This window comes from Eucyclogobius newberryi, unplaced genomic scaffold (assembly GCF_026437365.1).
Source record: "Eucyclogobius newberryi isolate DKJ021-1_F unplaced genomic scaffold, fEucNew1.0.hap1 SCAF_12, whole genome shotgun sequence".
Taxonomy (NCBI): domain Eukaryota; kingdom Metazoa; phylum Chordata; class Actinopteri; order Gobiiformes; family Gobiidae; genus Eucyclogobius; species Eucyclogobius newberryi.
The window spans coordinates 13,893,923-13,910,905 of record NW_027315746.1 but is presented as its reverse complement, the minus strand read 5'-3'; the positions used below and the strand labels follow the sequence as shown (position 1 = coordinate 13,910,905).

Sequence of the window (16,983 nt, the reverse complement as noted above, 5' to 3'; positions counted from 1 at the left end):
AAATGTAGATTGTGCTTGTACTTGAGTGGCTGGTTCACTGTCAGGGTGAAGCCATTCCAGGCATTCTGATGTCTATCAAACTGGTTTTCCTGTACACGCTCACAGATACTAATTTTCACGGTAAATATGTGCATTGTTTATAAAAATTATGAAAATGTATTTATAATTTATTGAATGCAAATCAGAAAAAATACAAGCATGATGTTAGTACGTTATTGAGTGTGAAATACAAAAAAATATCGCTAAAGTTAAATCACGAGATTTTAATCCACGCTTTTATCACTAAGTGTCTAGATTATTTCAATGCACTTTGTGTTGGTTTTAACCAAACGTCTCTCGCACGACTACAACTTGTACTGTGGCCACTACAACTTGTACTGTGGCCGCTACAACTTGTACTGTGGCCACTACAACTTGTACTGTGGCCGCTACAACTTGTACTGTGGCCACTACAACTTGTACTGTGGCCGCTACAACTTGTACTGTGGCCACTACAACTTGTACTGTGGCCGCTACAACTTGTACTGTGGCCGCTACAACTTGTACTGTGGCCACTAACTTGTACTGTGGCCACTACAACTTGAACTGTGGCCGCTACAACTTGTACTGTGGCCGCTAACTTGTACTGTGGCCACTACAACTTGTACTGTGGCCGCTAACAACTTGTACTGTGGCCCCTACAACTTGTACTGTGGCCGCTACAACTTGTACTGTGGCCGCTACAACTTGTACTGTGGCCGCTACAAATTGTACTGTGGCCGCTATAACTTGAACTGTGGCCACTACAATTTGTACTGTGGCCGCTATAACTTGTACTGTGGCCGCTACAACTTGTACTGTGGCTGCGCCGCTACAACTGAACTGTGGCCGCTACAAATTGTACTGTGGCCACTACAACTTGTACTGTGGCCGCTACAACTTGTACTGTGGCCACTAACTTGTACTGTGGCCACTACAACTTGTGCTGTGGCCACTACAACTTGTACTGTGGCCGCTACAACTTGTACTGTGGCCACTAATTTGTACTGTGGCCACTACAACTTGAACTGTGGCCGCTACAACTTGTACTGTGGCCGCTAACAGCTTGTACTGTGGCCCCTACAACTTGTACTGTGGCCGCTACAAATTGTACTGTGGCCGCTACCACTTGTACTGTGGCCGCTATAACTTGAACTGTGGCCGCTACAACTTGTACTGTGGCCGCTACAACTTGTACTGTGGCCGCTACAACTTGTACTGTGGCCACTACAAATTGTACTGTGGCCGCTACAAATTGTACTGTGGCCGCTACAACTTGTACTGTGGCCGCTACAACTTGAACTGTGGCCACTACAACTTGTACTGTGGCCGCTATAACTTGAACTGTGGCCACTACAACTTGTACTGTGGCCGCTACAACTTGTAATGTGGCCACTACAACTTGTACTGTGGCCGCTATAACTTGAACTGTGGCCGCTACAACTTGTACTGTGGCCCCTACAACTTGTACTGTGGCCGCTACAACTTGTACTGTGGCCGCTACAACTTGTACTGTGGCCGCTACAAATTGTACTGTGGCCGCTATAACTTGAACTGTGGCCACTACAATTTGTACTGTGGCCGCTATAACTTGTACTGTGGCCGCTACAACTTGTACTGTGGCTGCGCCGCTACAACTGAACTGTGGCCGCTACAAATTGTACTGTGGCCACTACAACTTGTACTGTGGCCGCTACAACTTGTACTGTGGCCACTAACTTGTACTGTGGCCACTACAACTTGTGCTGTGGCCACTACAACTTGTACTGTGGCCGCTACAACTTGTACTGTGGCCACTAATTTGTACTGTGGCCACTACAACTTGAACTGTGGCCGCTACAACTTGTACTGTGGCCGCTAACAGCTTGTACTGTGGCCCCTACAACTTGTACTGTGGCCGCTACAAATTGTACTGTGGCCGCTACCACTTGTACTGTGGCCGCTATAACTTGAACTGTGGCCGCTACAACTTGTACTGTGGCCGCTACAACTTGTACTGTGGCCGCTACAACTTGTACTGTGGCCACTACAAATTGTACTGTGGCCGCTACAAATTGTACTGTGGCCGCTACAACTTGTACTGTGGCCGCTACAACTTGTACTGTGGCCGCTACAAATTGTACTGTGGCCGCTACAACTTGTACTGTGGCCGCTACAACTTGAACTGTGGCCACTACAACTTGTACTGTGGCCGCTATAACTTGAACTGTGGCCACTACAACTTGTACTGTGGCCGCTACAACTTGTAATGTGGCCACTACAACTTGTACTGTGGCCGCTATAACTTGAACTGTGGCCGCTACAACTTGTACTGTGGCCGCTACAACTTGTACTGTGGCCGCTACAAATTGTACTGTGGCCACTACAACTTGTACTGTGGCCGCTACAACTTGTACTGTGGCCGCTACAACTTGAACTGTGGCCGCTACAACTTGTAATGTGGCCGCTACAACTTGTACTGTGGCCGCTATAACTTGAACTGTGGCCGCTACAACTTGTACTGTGGCCGCTACAAATTGTACTGTGGCCGCTACAACTTGTACTGTGGCCGCTACAACTTGTACTGTGGCCGCTACAACTTGAACTGTGGCCGCTACAACTTGTACTGTGGCCGCTACAACTTGTACTGTGGCCGCTACAACTTGTACTGTGGCCGCTACAGTACTTGTACTGTGGCCACTACAACTTGTACTGTGGCCACTACAACTTGTACTGTGGCCGCGCCGCTACAACTTGTACTGTGGCCGCTACAACTTGTACTGTGTGGCCGCTACAACTTGAACTGTGGCCACTACAACTTGTACTGTGGCCACTACAACTTGTACTGTGGCCGCTACAACTTGTACTGTGGCCGCTACAACTTGTACTGTGGCCGCTACAACTTGTACTGTGGCCGCGCCGCTACAAGTTGTAGTGGGCCGCTACAACTTGTACTGTGGCCACTACAACTTGTACTGTGTGGCCACTACAACTTGTACTGTGGCCACTACAACTTGTACTGTGGCCACTACAACTTGTACTGTGACCACTTGCTTTTTGACTGGTACATCGTTTTAATGTCTATGCACTGGCTTCTTCTCTCTTGTCGTATTGATTTCAAAACCCTTTTATTTGTTTTTAAATGACTTCATGGCCTCGCTCCATATCTGTCCGACCTGATTCAGCCCTACGCCCTGCACGCTATCTCAGGTCAGCAGATCATTCCTTGTTATTGGTCCCAAAAACAAAGAGTAAACTTTGAGGAGACCAAAACTGTGGAACGCGCTGCCCTTGCACCTCAAACAAGCCCAGTCACTTTCTGCTTTTAAGTCAGCTCTTAAAACTCATATTATTCCCTTGGCTTTTCATTGAAATGTTGATTGTGTACAATGTATTTGTATTTTTCTTCATCTATTTGTTTTATTTCTGTGTCTAGTTTTTCATTGCTGTGTTTATTATTACGGTTGTGTGTTTTTTTTAAAAGTGCAATAGAAATAAAGTTGGATTGGATTGGCTCTATACCTTCAAAGATATTTTACACTTTTTTTTTTATCAAGCTCTAACTTTTCTTCAAATCAGTCAGAATAATCTAAAACATATGGACAAAACAAACAGACATTTACAAAACAGAGTATATTGAGTGTGTCCACAGCACTAGACACAACCATCCTTTACATGTATCACACAATGAGGCTACTTTATCTAACCCTTAGTATTGCCAAAAATGTGGGTTGACACATAAATACATACACATGGCAATTCATCAAAATAGATAATTTTGACAGTATATCGCAAACATCAAATACAGTAGTTTGAAAACAAATAATATCCAGTAGTAGTAGAAAACTCATACACCTCGGAGAACTTGTGATATTGGTATAATGATATGAATCTGTGTAACGTTCACGTACAGGCAGCAGAATCGAGCAGCGTCAGGTGTTGAAGTTCCATTTCAAGCAGAACTAGTCTGAACCCTGGAAATAGGGAAGAGTTTGTATATGATGTATGTGAGGAGAGGAAATCGTCGTCACAATACAGAGTACCATAATAGGGCAGCTTTGGTAAAATACATACAAGTGCATATGACAGGTTGGACTGCACATTTCAGTAAAACGTAGTGAACATGATAATATTTAAGATTTTACGGAACATTTTAACCATTTCCCCCCATGAGTTGACAATTTGGTGACGTTTCTAATGCTACTTCATGGTTGGACATGAGCAGCAGATGTGACAGACACAAGAGGTCATTCCACAACTGTTACCTAGCAACCATATTGTAAACAAGAGCCAAAATCCCCCATAAATTACACAATAGTTACGATTTTATGAATTAATAATGCCTCATAGCACCTTTAGCTTGTTAAATGATTGTTTGAACTGTCATAAAATGGTTTGGGTTGAGTGTTACTTCACTTACTGTCGCTTATTGATGACATCACAGAAAGATTCACGTTTTTTTAAACTCAACTTCCGGACATTTTCGACTTTTATTTTTAGATTTTTCTTCACAAACTGCAACCTGACAGACATAAAAGGGACTGTCCCACCCAACCAAGTAATTAGAAAATTAGAAAAGCATGCAAACCTGTCATATGCACTTTAAATAAAGAAGAGACAATAAAAAGTACAACAATTATATTATTTTCTGGACTCTTAAGAACACCGATATGATTGCTGTTGTCAAACTTAATTCCCTTGGATTTATAGATAATATATATACTTTCTCCGCTAAAATCAGACTGAACGAACCCCTTAAGACTCAGAGTTAGTTGAACCTGAAATAGCGCAGGTGTCTCTATATGTCTCTATGTGTTTAGCTGTCTATTCATTTCATTGGTCTCTATAGCGCCCCTCGGAGCTTAAAAGAGGCTCCTGTTTGCATTGGGGGTGATAGAGCGTGATCGTAGCGGGTGGAAGTTGGGGTCTCCTCCGGTGCTCGAACATCCCGGGGAGGCAGCGTCTACATTTGAGGGGGACACGACCAGCATTTCCTCCGGCAGAGGTGGGGCCCCGGGGTCTCCTGGTTTGGGGAGACTGGAGGAGGTGGAGGGCAGATTGGCACAGGCCACGGAGCTCAACTCTGCCCCCTTCTGGACATGCATGAGGTCGAGAGACGCTCCCAAATCTGAAGTGGAGGGGCTCTTCTCTCCGTCCGGGTGGAACAGCATCGTGGAGGTATTCGAGAAGGAGAGGTCTGAGGTGGATGTAGTGGCAGGTGAAGTCACGTCAGATGAACTGGAGGCCAAGGCTAAGAGAGAAGCGGAGAAACGTTCATCAGGGCAGTGCAATAAAATGAATGTGAATCGAGATGGAGAGTCAGTCTTTTCTTATTATCAATGTTTGAGCAGAGTGTAGACTTACATTTGGGGATACATTTGACATTTTTGTGTGTTAATGGCAAGGATTACAAGTTAAACTAGAGGAAAACTAATTGTAATTTGTTTTTTTTGTCATATCACCCGGGCCTGTATGTTCATAAATGCGCTGTAGTCAACCCCAGATATGCTCACAATTACAAATAACTGAACAGTGTAGGAGGTTACCAGAAGTGAGAAAATATTTAACCTATATGTCGTACAATGCCATTCGAACGATGTGCATTTAAAACAGGGTAACTATATAAATCCATTATAACTACGGTATCAGATGGCCTACAAACTTTTACAAACCAAGACCCTTTATAACCTGATGAGGTAACGTTCTATCATCGAACAATCTCTGAAAATTTGGTATTGAGAATAAATAAAAGTTAGCTGGAGATATAGGAGTGAATTTTAAATCTTCCTTTAAACAGATAAATACACTGATTACTAATAAGCTTTTGAATAAAATGTGCTTTTGGGCAAACTCCTATGATACATGGTCACACCAGCGAGATGATTGTTTTTAAGAGTTTTGCCAGCACCATTTGTCGTCTCCTTTTAGCACATTGTCTATGTGACTACAATTTCTGGCCCTGTTGAACACACCCAGTTTCTTTATACCGCTGACACGTGATTGCTCTGCTCACCTCTTAGAGACTCAATCTTCTCATTCTTGGCTTTCTGCAGTTCGTCTGTAACTTTGGTGATGATGAAGTTCTGTGAGCGCATTTCCCTGATGGAGTCCAGCAGTGAGTCCAGTCCGTGGGGGTTGTCCATCAGAAAGTCCAGTAGCAGCGCTGTCCTCTTCCTCTGGGTGGTCCTGCAGCTGATCTCCTCCGCATCGTCTCGGGACAAGATCCTCCGAGACCTCAGGAAGTCCAAGTGACGCTCCGCACGGATTGTCTCGCACAGGTAGTGCCACATTCGGATCAAGACCTAAGATCCAAACGATAACGACGACGGTGTTACAAAACTATTACACTTTTTTTTAAGGATTTTTGTGATTTGCGTTTGCACTTGATTCTGATATAGACCAGTTTTATATTTTATTATTTATTTATTTATTTATATTTTTATCTTTATTTATTTTTCCTCTCCATCCCTTGTTGGGAAATGGGAGGTTTTGTCTATAGGAGTCTTTGTTTGAGAGTGTTTTTCAAACTTTTTTCAAACTTCCTATAAGTTATCTGTTCTTTTCCTCTGTATCTAACTGCGTTGCAACAATTAAATTTCCCCATGTGTGGACAATAAAGGATTATCTTATCTTTAGTCCTGGTCTAGCCCTGGTCTGGTACATGTTTAGCTCCAAGTTTTATTTTTACGTGGTGTTATTTGGTAAACACCTGCTGTATAGACCCCTTTGTGTCTGTTCATGTATATTGTTTTATTTCTGATATATTGCAGAAAAAAAAAGTATTATACTACATTTATTTAACTTTTGTGTGCACAAACAGCAGGGGAAGACAAATATCTTCTTTTTACTTCTTCTTTTCCTCCTCCCATCATCATCCCCAGAATAAATAGATGAATAAATAAACTAATACATAAATAAATAACAGAATAAAAATAGGAAAGGGTTTGGTAAAAGCCAGAAGATGTAAATACTGGTGCACTGCACATCAATCTCTCAAGACTGGAGCAAAACTATTTTATCCCCCAAAGCACTCAAGTATATTTCACAGTTTTAATACGTGTAAAAGTGAGAAGTGTGTAGTTAATGTGGTCACAGTGTGGGTGTGGAGGGGATTTCCTCATTTACACAGGCCTAACAGAAGGTCCGATCTGCGGCATGTACAAAGGTGATTATGCATATCATTCAACACCTTTATTCGGCTATTTTCAAGATCCAAGCCTGTTAAAGTCTCTTAAAACTCACGTCTTTTTTAATCTCAGTCATCTCCTCTTCCGTCAGGCAAGGACCCTCCATCATTTGCCCCCAAAAAAGTAAATCCAGGTGCTCAGAGAGGAAGAAATGGCGACTAGAAAAAACGTAAACTATGTATTACCAAAGTTATGGCTCACTTAGACGCACCGGGAGTCGAGTGAGGGCTGGCAAAAGTACGGGATCATGGTAGAAAAAGTTAAACGAGGACAGATCCACGGTTCATTTACGTTTCAAGAGCCCGGAATATTACAAATCCCGGACTTCCTTATTGAAGAAGTTTGTTTTACATTGACGCTCTCGCAGCCGAGAAGTGACGTGCTGACATGATACGTCACAGGTAATGCTAACGAGGCTAATGCTAAAAACATTAGCCCACATGCAGGGGAAATATGAACGAAATAGAATCGTTTTCCGGTTTGAACGGGAAAGTTATCGTGTTAAAGTTATGTTGTTGAATAAGACAAGGGGAAAAGTTGACTAAATACGTCCAGTAGATGGCAGTGTTAAACTACACTTTATCTTATCTTATCTTAACTTATTTTCTTATTTATAAAGCATGACTCTTTTTATTGGATTAGGATGAGATATTGTAACCTAAGGGGAAGGTTATTCAGGACATAGGCCGATCAGTATGTTATATAATGCATCTAAATCCCCAGGCCTATACTGCATCAGGTCTATAATGATGGCAAAATGCAGCACAGGGAAAAGTTTAAACATTTCAGAATAATAATATTCATGTATTTCAGCGTCATGTTATCAGCAACAATTTGGGGACTTTCCACCATTCAAAAGATAGATGTTGTTTTACATTGTTAATCGCTTTGGCAATGGTTTTAATTTTGCATCATTCTGAATTCCATGGATAGTTAAATGACCACCCTATAATATATACATTAGCCTTAATAAAGCAAAAGCAACAAGGTCATAGATAATAATTCAATATTAGCAACTGCTTTGAATTAAGTAGTTACAGCCTGAATCATTCTTAGTAATAAAATATTTGTTAATTATGAATGAAGACTTTATTTGTGCTTGATTCAGGCTAATAAAAAGATTATGATCCTATTGTGTGGAGCTTGATTGTTTTTAATAGCCAAGCTAAGGTCAGTTATACCTACCTGGCATCAGAAAGTCTTATGGATTGTTTCTGGTTATGTAACACGTCTTCTCATCACTAAATCTTGGCATGTGCAGCAAAAAAAAGGGACAGGTTTTAACCATGTAAAATACAAATTAATAAAACTGATAAATGTTTGTCCAAAACAGGCTTGGACAAGAACATTAAATGGGAAGTCATCTACATCCTAACAATCTCAAGGTGTAAATACCTGTCTGTGACTCCAAAAGAGTTTACTTGTGTGACAAATACCTCTAAATATTCAAGTAATACTGACATTTTACTCATTGGAAATATCAGTCTGCTTAAAGGTTCATTATTTAACTTTTCTGGTCTGCCACTTTCTTGTCTCTGTGGAGATGTTAATGCTCTGTCTGGAATGTTCCACAATATGAAATTACATGTATCATAAACATATATTTCATTTCCGTTACGTTTGAAAACCAAACCCGGGCTGGATCAGGACTAAATAAGGACTAGAACAGGACCAAACCAAGTCCACTTCAGGACTAAAATTAGGACCAAATAATGACTAATGTGTGAATGTACTCTCAGTCAATAACAGTGTTTTCAGTGCTAAACATAGCAATTGGAGGATTCGTGTTACCGGCTTGTCCTCATTGAGACAGATCTTTAAAGCCAGACAGTGGAACATTCTGGGTAATCACATCCTCTGGAGACAAGCAGGTGGCGGCTCCTCAAATCGACAAGCAACTTACACCTTCAATTTATAGCTGGCCCGTGTAGATGTGTGGCATACGTATCCCGCTGCAATTACCTCTTGTTATTAATGTTATGTAATATCAATATTTTAATAGTTAGTTTGCACATTCATGAATGCATGAGAATAATGACACGATGTCCATGTGGAGATATCTCAGAGCCTGTCTGAGTGGAACATTTACAAACCGGTCAATTGAATGAAACTGGCCCGTGCTCTATGACATGTTCAGCTAATACTTTCCTAATCCTCCAGCTGTCTCTATCTCTCCCATTATTCTTCCTTACCTAACAATGTTCTGCAAATTCTTCTTATTACAGGCTAAAGTTTCCACTCCAAACCGCAAGAGTCAGCGTTTTCCAGACATCTGCCAGTGCCCTGAGCTCATCCTTCAACCGTCAACTGTCGAGGTTGGCATCCATTCAAAGTCCCCCTCATAACCACAGTTAGGTAAGACAGAGCCTTGTGCCAGTTCCCTTGTTATAATGAAAGGAGATGCCCTGCTAATGCCTATCGTTCTTTTATGTGCCGAGCTGGAGCTGGGTTTTACCCTGGCAACTGTTTCAAAGCAACCTGCAATTCTGATCCTGATAGGAATGTGGCTCGAGGCATTGCTCAAGTTGAAATTTGTTTCATTTTATTTTATATTTCGTAAAGTCTTATTTGGTATCAGGAGGGATGGACAGTAATAGCGTTTAAAATGTTTTTGGAAGAAACTCTCTAAGCTTCTATGGATAGTGTACCTGCATAAGAGTATTAACAGTAGGAGAATATGTAGTTTTAGTACTAGTAGTAGTAGTAGAAGAACTTGTGGTAGTAGTAGTAATTAGGGCTGCAATCAATTATGGTCAAGATTCCGATTTCTAATTGTCAATGAACAGCTTGGGTTATTTTATTTATTCAACAGGTCCACACCCAATACTCTCTGAGTAAGCAAAAAAACAAATACATGTTTTTTCATTTTTGGTTGTTTTTAAAGCAGTGAAAATCATCTGGCCTCACTGTGAGTGGACTTGAGTCTTACTTGGCCTGGGGGAAGCCTCCACCTGCTTGTTTCCATGTTCCAAATGTTGTTGCTTTGGCTTTAATATTCCACAGAATGGCATCAAACTTATGTGTTTGAAGCATGGAAGCATACTGTGGCTTTAAAATGTAATTTTGGATAATATACAGTTTTTGTCATATTGTCACATTTGTTTTATTTCCTTTGATTGTAGTGATAAAAGTGGAAGTAGGACTTTTATTAATAGTACTCAGGCCAGATGACAACACTGACAAGCATAGAGTCAGTACAGGGTCAGTACAGGGTCAGTGCAGGGTCAGTACAGGGTCAGTACAGGGTCAGTGCAGGGTCAGTACAGGGTCAGTGCAGGGTCAGTACAGGGTCAGTACAGGGTCAGTGCAGGGTCAGTGCAGGGTCAGTACAGGGTCAGTACAGGGTCAGTGCAGGGTCAGTGCAGGGTCAGTACAGAGTCAGTGCAGGGTCAGTACAGGGTCAGTACAGGGTCAGTAGAGGGTCAGTGCAGGGTCAGTATAGGGTCAGTGCAGGGTCAGTGCAGGGTCAATACAGGGTCAATATAGGGTCAGTATAGGGTTAGTACAGGGTCATTGCTCTCTGTAATATAAAATGTATGAGGGCTCATTTAGGGAGAAAAGAGTTGACTCTAGAAGTTGCAGCAGAGAGATTTGGGGTGAGATCTTGGTTATGCTAAATTCACTCACACAGAAATAACCAGATGAATCACAATTGCCTCGCACAATGGAAGCATCAGAAAAAGAGATAAAAATAGATGAAAAATAACAGAATAATTCATCTATTTTTAAGAACCTCTTTCATTTGGTTCACCTTAGTTTGCGCACTGTTATTTTTCTGTAAGTGCAGTGCTTATGCCATCCCTGGAAATGGACAAAGGATACCAAGGTTCCCACATACCACAGGACTGCGATCATCTTTTCTCTGAAATACAATATTAAAGTCAAACAAACTGTAGCCGGTGTGCAGCCTCTCCATTGACGGACAGGAGTCTCATCTGTGACTTTAGCACTGTCCTGGGTCTTATTCCAGCAGTGATCTCAGTCTAAACACAGCTTCATGTGAGATACGAGTGCCGCGGTCAGAGAAATGTGAAGCTTCAATATTTACAGGAGAACGGCTGGTGTCCTTATGTTAGATCTCATGGGACGTCCCACGCAGGAGCTGATAATGAAGCCTGTCAGTTCCAGGGCGCAGGTGTCCCTCTGGATCTATGAGTGCATTTGTGACTGTCAATGAGTTTATGTGACCTGCTTGTCTCTGTGAAGATACAATTTCTTTCCCTAGAATGTTTCATAGTATGGCATTAAACTTACTTACATTAAACTTACTTACTTAGGTTACAGGTCAGATCTCTGGAGAGTAGGGCTGGCAAATTAATCAAAAAAATTGAGAGATTGAGATAGTCTAATTGTCACTGATTTGGTTTGGGTTTTTCAATCGAGAGATCCACATCGGTTATTTAGTGAAAACATGTGGTTTGGAACAGAAATCAATCTTTGGAGGAAGAAATATCATTTGTTTTTGTATTAAATAGGATAGTTTAATAGCCTGTATAGTTTATGTTCATTGTGTTTTTGAAAAGACTAAGGTAAATCAAATCAATCCAAAAATGAGATTGATTCATCAATACAAAACTTATTTTTTCTATATTGCCCACCCCTAGGGGAGAGTCAACCCTGTGATAATCAGAATCAGGAAAAGGTTTATTGCCATTGTCTGTGAACAAAATTCACAAACGAGGAACTTGCTTTGGTGAAGAGAATATCTCAAGTCTACGGCGACAAGCAGCCTTTTTAACATAAAAGTTAACTAGGACACTTTTAAAATATAATCTTGCAAAAACATCTATAACACTTTAGGGTAAAATACTTGATTTGTCTGCAAAATTTCTCACTCAGCACCTTTTTATCCAACACAAACGTTGAATGGATGATGAAACTGTACAATTTGTCTTGCACAAAAGTGACATTATAATAGCCATGTTGTTGTTGTTGTTGCTGTTGCTGTTGTTGTTGTTGTTGTTGTTGTTGTAGCCCTCTTACATTCATTTGTAATTATAATAGTTGTGCTTTAGCAAAAAGTTTGACTTTACTTCAAAGCAAAAACTCATGTACGTTTGAGTTTCAACTTCAGCAAAACATTTTCCAAGGCAAACAAATGCATACAACTGTAGTTAATCCAAAAAAGCTTATGCTGAATTTGAACGAAATACATCAGAATTTGACAAAACACACGGGAACATTTTGTCCCAGTCCCTCTTGTCCTGTAAAATAGTATGTTACATGTGTGCAAAGTGGAATCATGCACCTTCTATATACTGCGGTTGGATTTAAGTCACGCAGGGTGGTTTTTGGCTGGCATTTGTAAGAACTTTGAGGGGCCTGGCTTTCGGGCTCAGGGGGGAGAACGCGCCAAAGCATTCCTGTCATAGTTTCGGGACACCTCGTCGGGCCAAGTATACGTCAGGACTGCTAATATAAAAGGCGGAGGAACACCCCATTGTCAGACTATTCAACTACTACAAAGAAGCTCCGCAAAGATATAACAGCCAACATCTGCTGCTGGAGATGTGGACAGTTTTAGTCTTTGTCATCTTGGATTTTGCACTGGTAAGTTGACATCATTCATGCATTGACTGATTTAGTTGTTGTTGTTATTTACGTAACAATTAACAGCTTTGGGACATTATTTTTCCAAATAGGGATCAAAAGATTTTTCAGATAATTGGGATTATTCAGGTCACAATGTAATCGAAATAACTAAAAATAATATCATTTTAATCTTTTTAAAGGCAAAAATAAGTAATTTCAGGTCAATCGATACTCTAAAAAAGTCAACCTGAATGTAAATGGCTGTTTATGTTACCTTAAATATTAAATTATTAACTTTCACATTAAAAAACTGGAGGAATTGTAATCTATTAGATCATTTGAATGAGAAAATTAATGGTGTTACTTAATGACTGTTTTTAGGTGACTGTGTTTCTTCTCACAACATTCGTAACAGTAAAGTGTTATATTGTGACATCCCAACTCTCAGTCCACATAAATATCTTGTTTTTGGATTGTTTTTTAATCTTAGGCATCATCATCCTCATGCCAGAGGTGCCTTTGCCCACCTGAGCGACCTAAGTGTCCTGCGGGGGTCAGCATTGTCCAGGACGGTTGTGGATGTTGTAAAGTTTGTGCTGGACAGCTAAATGAAGACTGCAGCCGGACAGAGCCATGCGACCACATCAAAGGACTGGAGTGCAACTTTGGAGGACAATATGGAGCAGATAAAGGCATTTGTCGAGGTGTGTCTATGTGAGATTTGAAAGAAATGACCAGTGGTTGAAGGAGTACTCAATTTTGTTACTTAAGTAAAAGTACAGATATATGTGCAAATGAAATTACTCAAGTATATGTAAAAGTAACACATAAATACATAAAGTATCTGTTGAACTTTTAAAAGTTAAAGTATTTCACATGGATTTTAAGAACTGTCAAAGCGTTTCATTTAGTGATTTTGAACTTCTACAGCATTAATTCAAATCCTTGTCTTAATATTTCAAGATAAACACTAGTTGCTCAGAGCTGGGACGTTTCACAGAATGTCACCATGAACGTGCCAAAATAACCTCTCAAACGAAGAAAGAACAGATTCCTGCTCTCAAATGTCATGAAGCAAAAAGTTAAAATGACAAAATGTAAAGTAAATAAAGGCCAGTACTTTTACCAGTGGAAATCACATGCTCACACAAAATACTATGAAGAACTCTCTGCAATATGCTTATGCTCAATCCTTATAGTTTGTCAAGGGCAAAAATATATAATTTGGAATATTCTAACCGTCACTTTAATTCTTGATCGGAATTGTTTCATTTCAGTTTGGTTTAACTGCGCTCGACATCCTGGTTTTAGGTTGAATAATCACTGTTGTCTTGTTATTGCTAATTCTAGTATTGTAATCTCCGCAGCCAGTTCAGATGGCCAGACCTGTGAATACAGCAAGAAGATCTATCAGAACGGAGAGATCTTCCAGCCCGACTGTAAGCAGCAGTGCTCGTGTTTGGATGGAGCTGTAGGTTGTGTTTCTCTGTGTCCACCAGAGCTGCATCTGCCCAAAGAGAGGTGTCTCCATCCAAGAGTGGTCAAGGTCCCGGGACAATGCTGCGAACAACTCGTCTGCCCTGGAGAGATGAAGAAGATAAAGAAGTACAGGAGAAAGCAAAGGCTTTCTGATGATTTTGTCGCTGGTGAAAAGAATCTTGCGACTATGTGGACAGAGAGTTTATCGGGTGAGTTTCGTTATATTCTGTGTGATCTTTACAAGGGGTCTGAGGCTGTCTGATTAGTTTTATACTGCACTTTTCACCAGTAAACTCCCCGATGTTCTGCTGTTGGACCACACTCGTTAAACACTGACATCTTCAGACTTTACAAGCGGATTTATCCAGTAACTGTCAACTAAACTGTCCGAAAGTTTCTAAAAATACTAGACATACTTGTAGGAGATTTTAGCTGTGTTGGAGTTGTGTTTCGATTCATTCAAATACTTTACAGAAACTCATATTTGGCAGTATATTCTTGCCCACCACTGCTATATTGTACGTACACCAGCAAAGTAATCCATGATGCAGATGCCACAATGAAACTATAATCTGTGTCCATCTTTTGTGTCTGTTACGTAGCAGTCAAATGGATGTATTTTATTTTTCTTTCAGGTGTTCGGACTTATGCTTTGGAGAATACAGCTTCGTTCGACTGTGCACCGCAGACCTCAGACTGGTCCTCTTGTTCCAGATCGTGCGGCACCGGAGTCTCCACCAGGCGAGCAATTAGCAGAGAATCTCGATGCAAAATGGTGACAGAGACTCGCATATGTGAAATTCGACCGTGTGACCAGATAAAGGTGCAGAAATTAAAGGTACAATGATGACCCACGATGATCTATTTACTATAAAAAACGGTACACACCGGAAATAGTAGATTAATTTCACCAATAATACAATGTTATGTATTATACAGATTTAGGAAAGGCAGAGTTAAGATTTTTCAAGCACGTTTTATTATTACAGTTAATACAACATGAAATGATTTACAATTTCTGATGCAAACTGTTCCAATAAGATAAGATAATAAGATGAGCAAATCTCTTTACTGTCTCTTTTAGTAGAAATTTGTCTTAACACCGTATTCACATCCAACATACACCATTAAACAAATGTAAGACAACTGATAGATTATTAAATTGCTAAAAGAAATACACATTCATCTATGTAGCGCAATATAATAGACATTGGTGTGTGGAATATCTACAGTTTTAGCAGTCAGTTTTGTCTTTGTGTCCCAAACAGAGTGGACAGAAATGCCAGCAGATGCAAACTCCCTCCAGACCAGCGAGACTGTCCCTTGAAGGCTGCCGTAGTGTGAGGAGGTTGCCGGCTCGATTCTGCGGGAGCTGTGTGGACGGGCGCTGCTGCAGACCCCAGCGGACGCACACTGAACCTGTGCTTTTCACGTGCAAAGGCGGAAAGATTGTGAGTCGGCTGGTGATGAAGATCCAGTCCTGCAAGTGTGACTTTTACTGCTCGGACAGTCACAAGACAGCGTTGCAGTATCATGTCTTCAACGATGTTCACAAGCTCAGACATTAGAAAAGAGAGTGAACCGGTTGTAATTTATGCTTCAAGACAATGGAGCTTTACATTTTGCTTCTTATAAAAGCTGTAGCTGTTATTGCATCCTACTTATTTAATGCTATTTGTCAAATATTTTGTAGTATTTAAGGTTTCTTGACAAGACAGATCTCATCTCAGACTACTTCGGGCTGTTGCTTTTGTTGACAGTACATATAGACAAGTACTACATAGTTTATTTTTTGTAACATAACCATACACATATGTTTAAATAGTCAAATGAATTAATTGTGTATTAAAAATGTTAAACAAATGAGGTGTATTTGTTTTCTATTGGCATAAAAGAGTAATTAAGTGTTGAATAAGTATATGATTTGTTTTAAATGATACAAATTTGGGTACGTGTTACTAAAATAAAGACATTTGAAAACACAATCTTTATTTTCAAAGTCTGATGGTAGTTGGAAGTGGTTTCACTCAAGTTATTAACAAATTACTAGAGCATCTTTACTCGAAATAATCATTAAGTAATAGTACATTTTAAAAAAACTGCAATTTCTGCTCGTCGGGAGATGTAGTGGTTATGACCGTTTGCTGAATGTCTTTAACCTCTCCCCATTTTAATACTGCTAGTGTTCCTGTCAAATGTGATCCTTGGGCCAGAAAAACAACATTAGCAACAGTAACTCTGCAGTTTAATTAAATTTAAATTGCAGATGTTTGTACAGAGAAAAACAAAGCCAGGTGTCAGGAGCATTCAAGGACAAACAGCCTCATTAACAGACAATAAAGCTTTGTGTGAGAAACCCTGAAAATATCAAGTTCCATTGCTGCTAAAAGGCTTTAAAGAGTTAGAGTTTTAAAGGTTAAGGCCGCAGGGTGCACGGTGGCACAGCAGTTAGAGCTCTTATCTCCCAACATCACATGATCTCTTAGTGTTATCTTGGGTTCTCTCTGTGTTCTCCGGCTTCCTCCCACCGTCCAAAGACACAAATGCGTTAAATCTATTGACAACTCAAAATTGGCCCTAGAGAATGAATGACCGGCCTAAGGCTCAAAGTCACTGGGATAGGCTCTAGTCAACTGTGACCTCTAACGGATAAAGTGGTAGAAGATGAATGAAAAAAATGGTTAAGGCCCTCGATTCATAGCCATAAAGGTATAAAAGGCTAATCCAAATCAAGGCAATTATTTTACATGTAAAAATCTGTAGCACCAAAGTTGATTCACAGTGAGCA

The 16,983-nt window shown here is 40.5% G+C and overlaps 2 protein-coding genes across 2 annotated transcripts; one reads left to right on the top strand and one right to left on the bottom strand.

Moving 5' to 3' along the window:
• Window positions 1-3,615: 3,615 nt before the first annotated feature.
• bcl10 (BCL10 immune signaling adaptor) lies at window positions 3,616-7,506 on the bottom strand. The gene is made up of 3 exons (XM_072440874.1): window positions 7,240-7,506; window positions 6,011-6,299; window positions 3,616-5,248 (listed from the first exon to the last, which is right to left on the bottom strand). The coding sequence occupies exons 1-3, from the start codon at window positions 7,291-7,293 to the stop codon at window positions 4,860-4,862; spliced, it is 732 nt and encodes a 243-aa protein (XP_072296975.1). The 5' UTR covers window positions 7,294-7,506; the 3' UTR covers window positions 3,616-4,859.
• A 4,988-nt stretch (window positions 7,507-12,494) lies between these two features.
• Window positions 12,495-15,948, top strand: LOC140355674 (CCN family member 1-like). The gene is made up of 5 exons (XM_072440333.1): window positions 12,495-12,734; window positions 13,207-13,420; window positions 14,084-14,404; window positions 14,831-15,033; window positions 15,464-15,948. The coding sequence occupies exons 1-5, from the start codon at window positions 12,693-12,695 to the stop codon at window positions 15,761-15,763; spliced, it is 1,080 nt and encodes a 359-aa protein (XP_072296434.1). The 5' UTR covers window positions 12,495-12,692; the 3' UTR covers window positions 15,764-15,948.
• The last annotated feature ends 1,035 nt before the right edge of the window (window positions 15,949-16,983 follow it).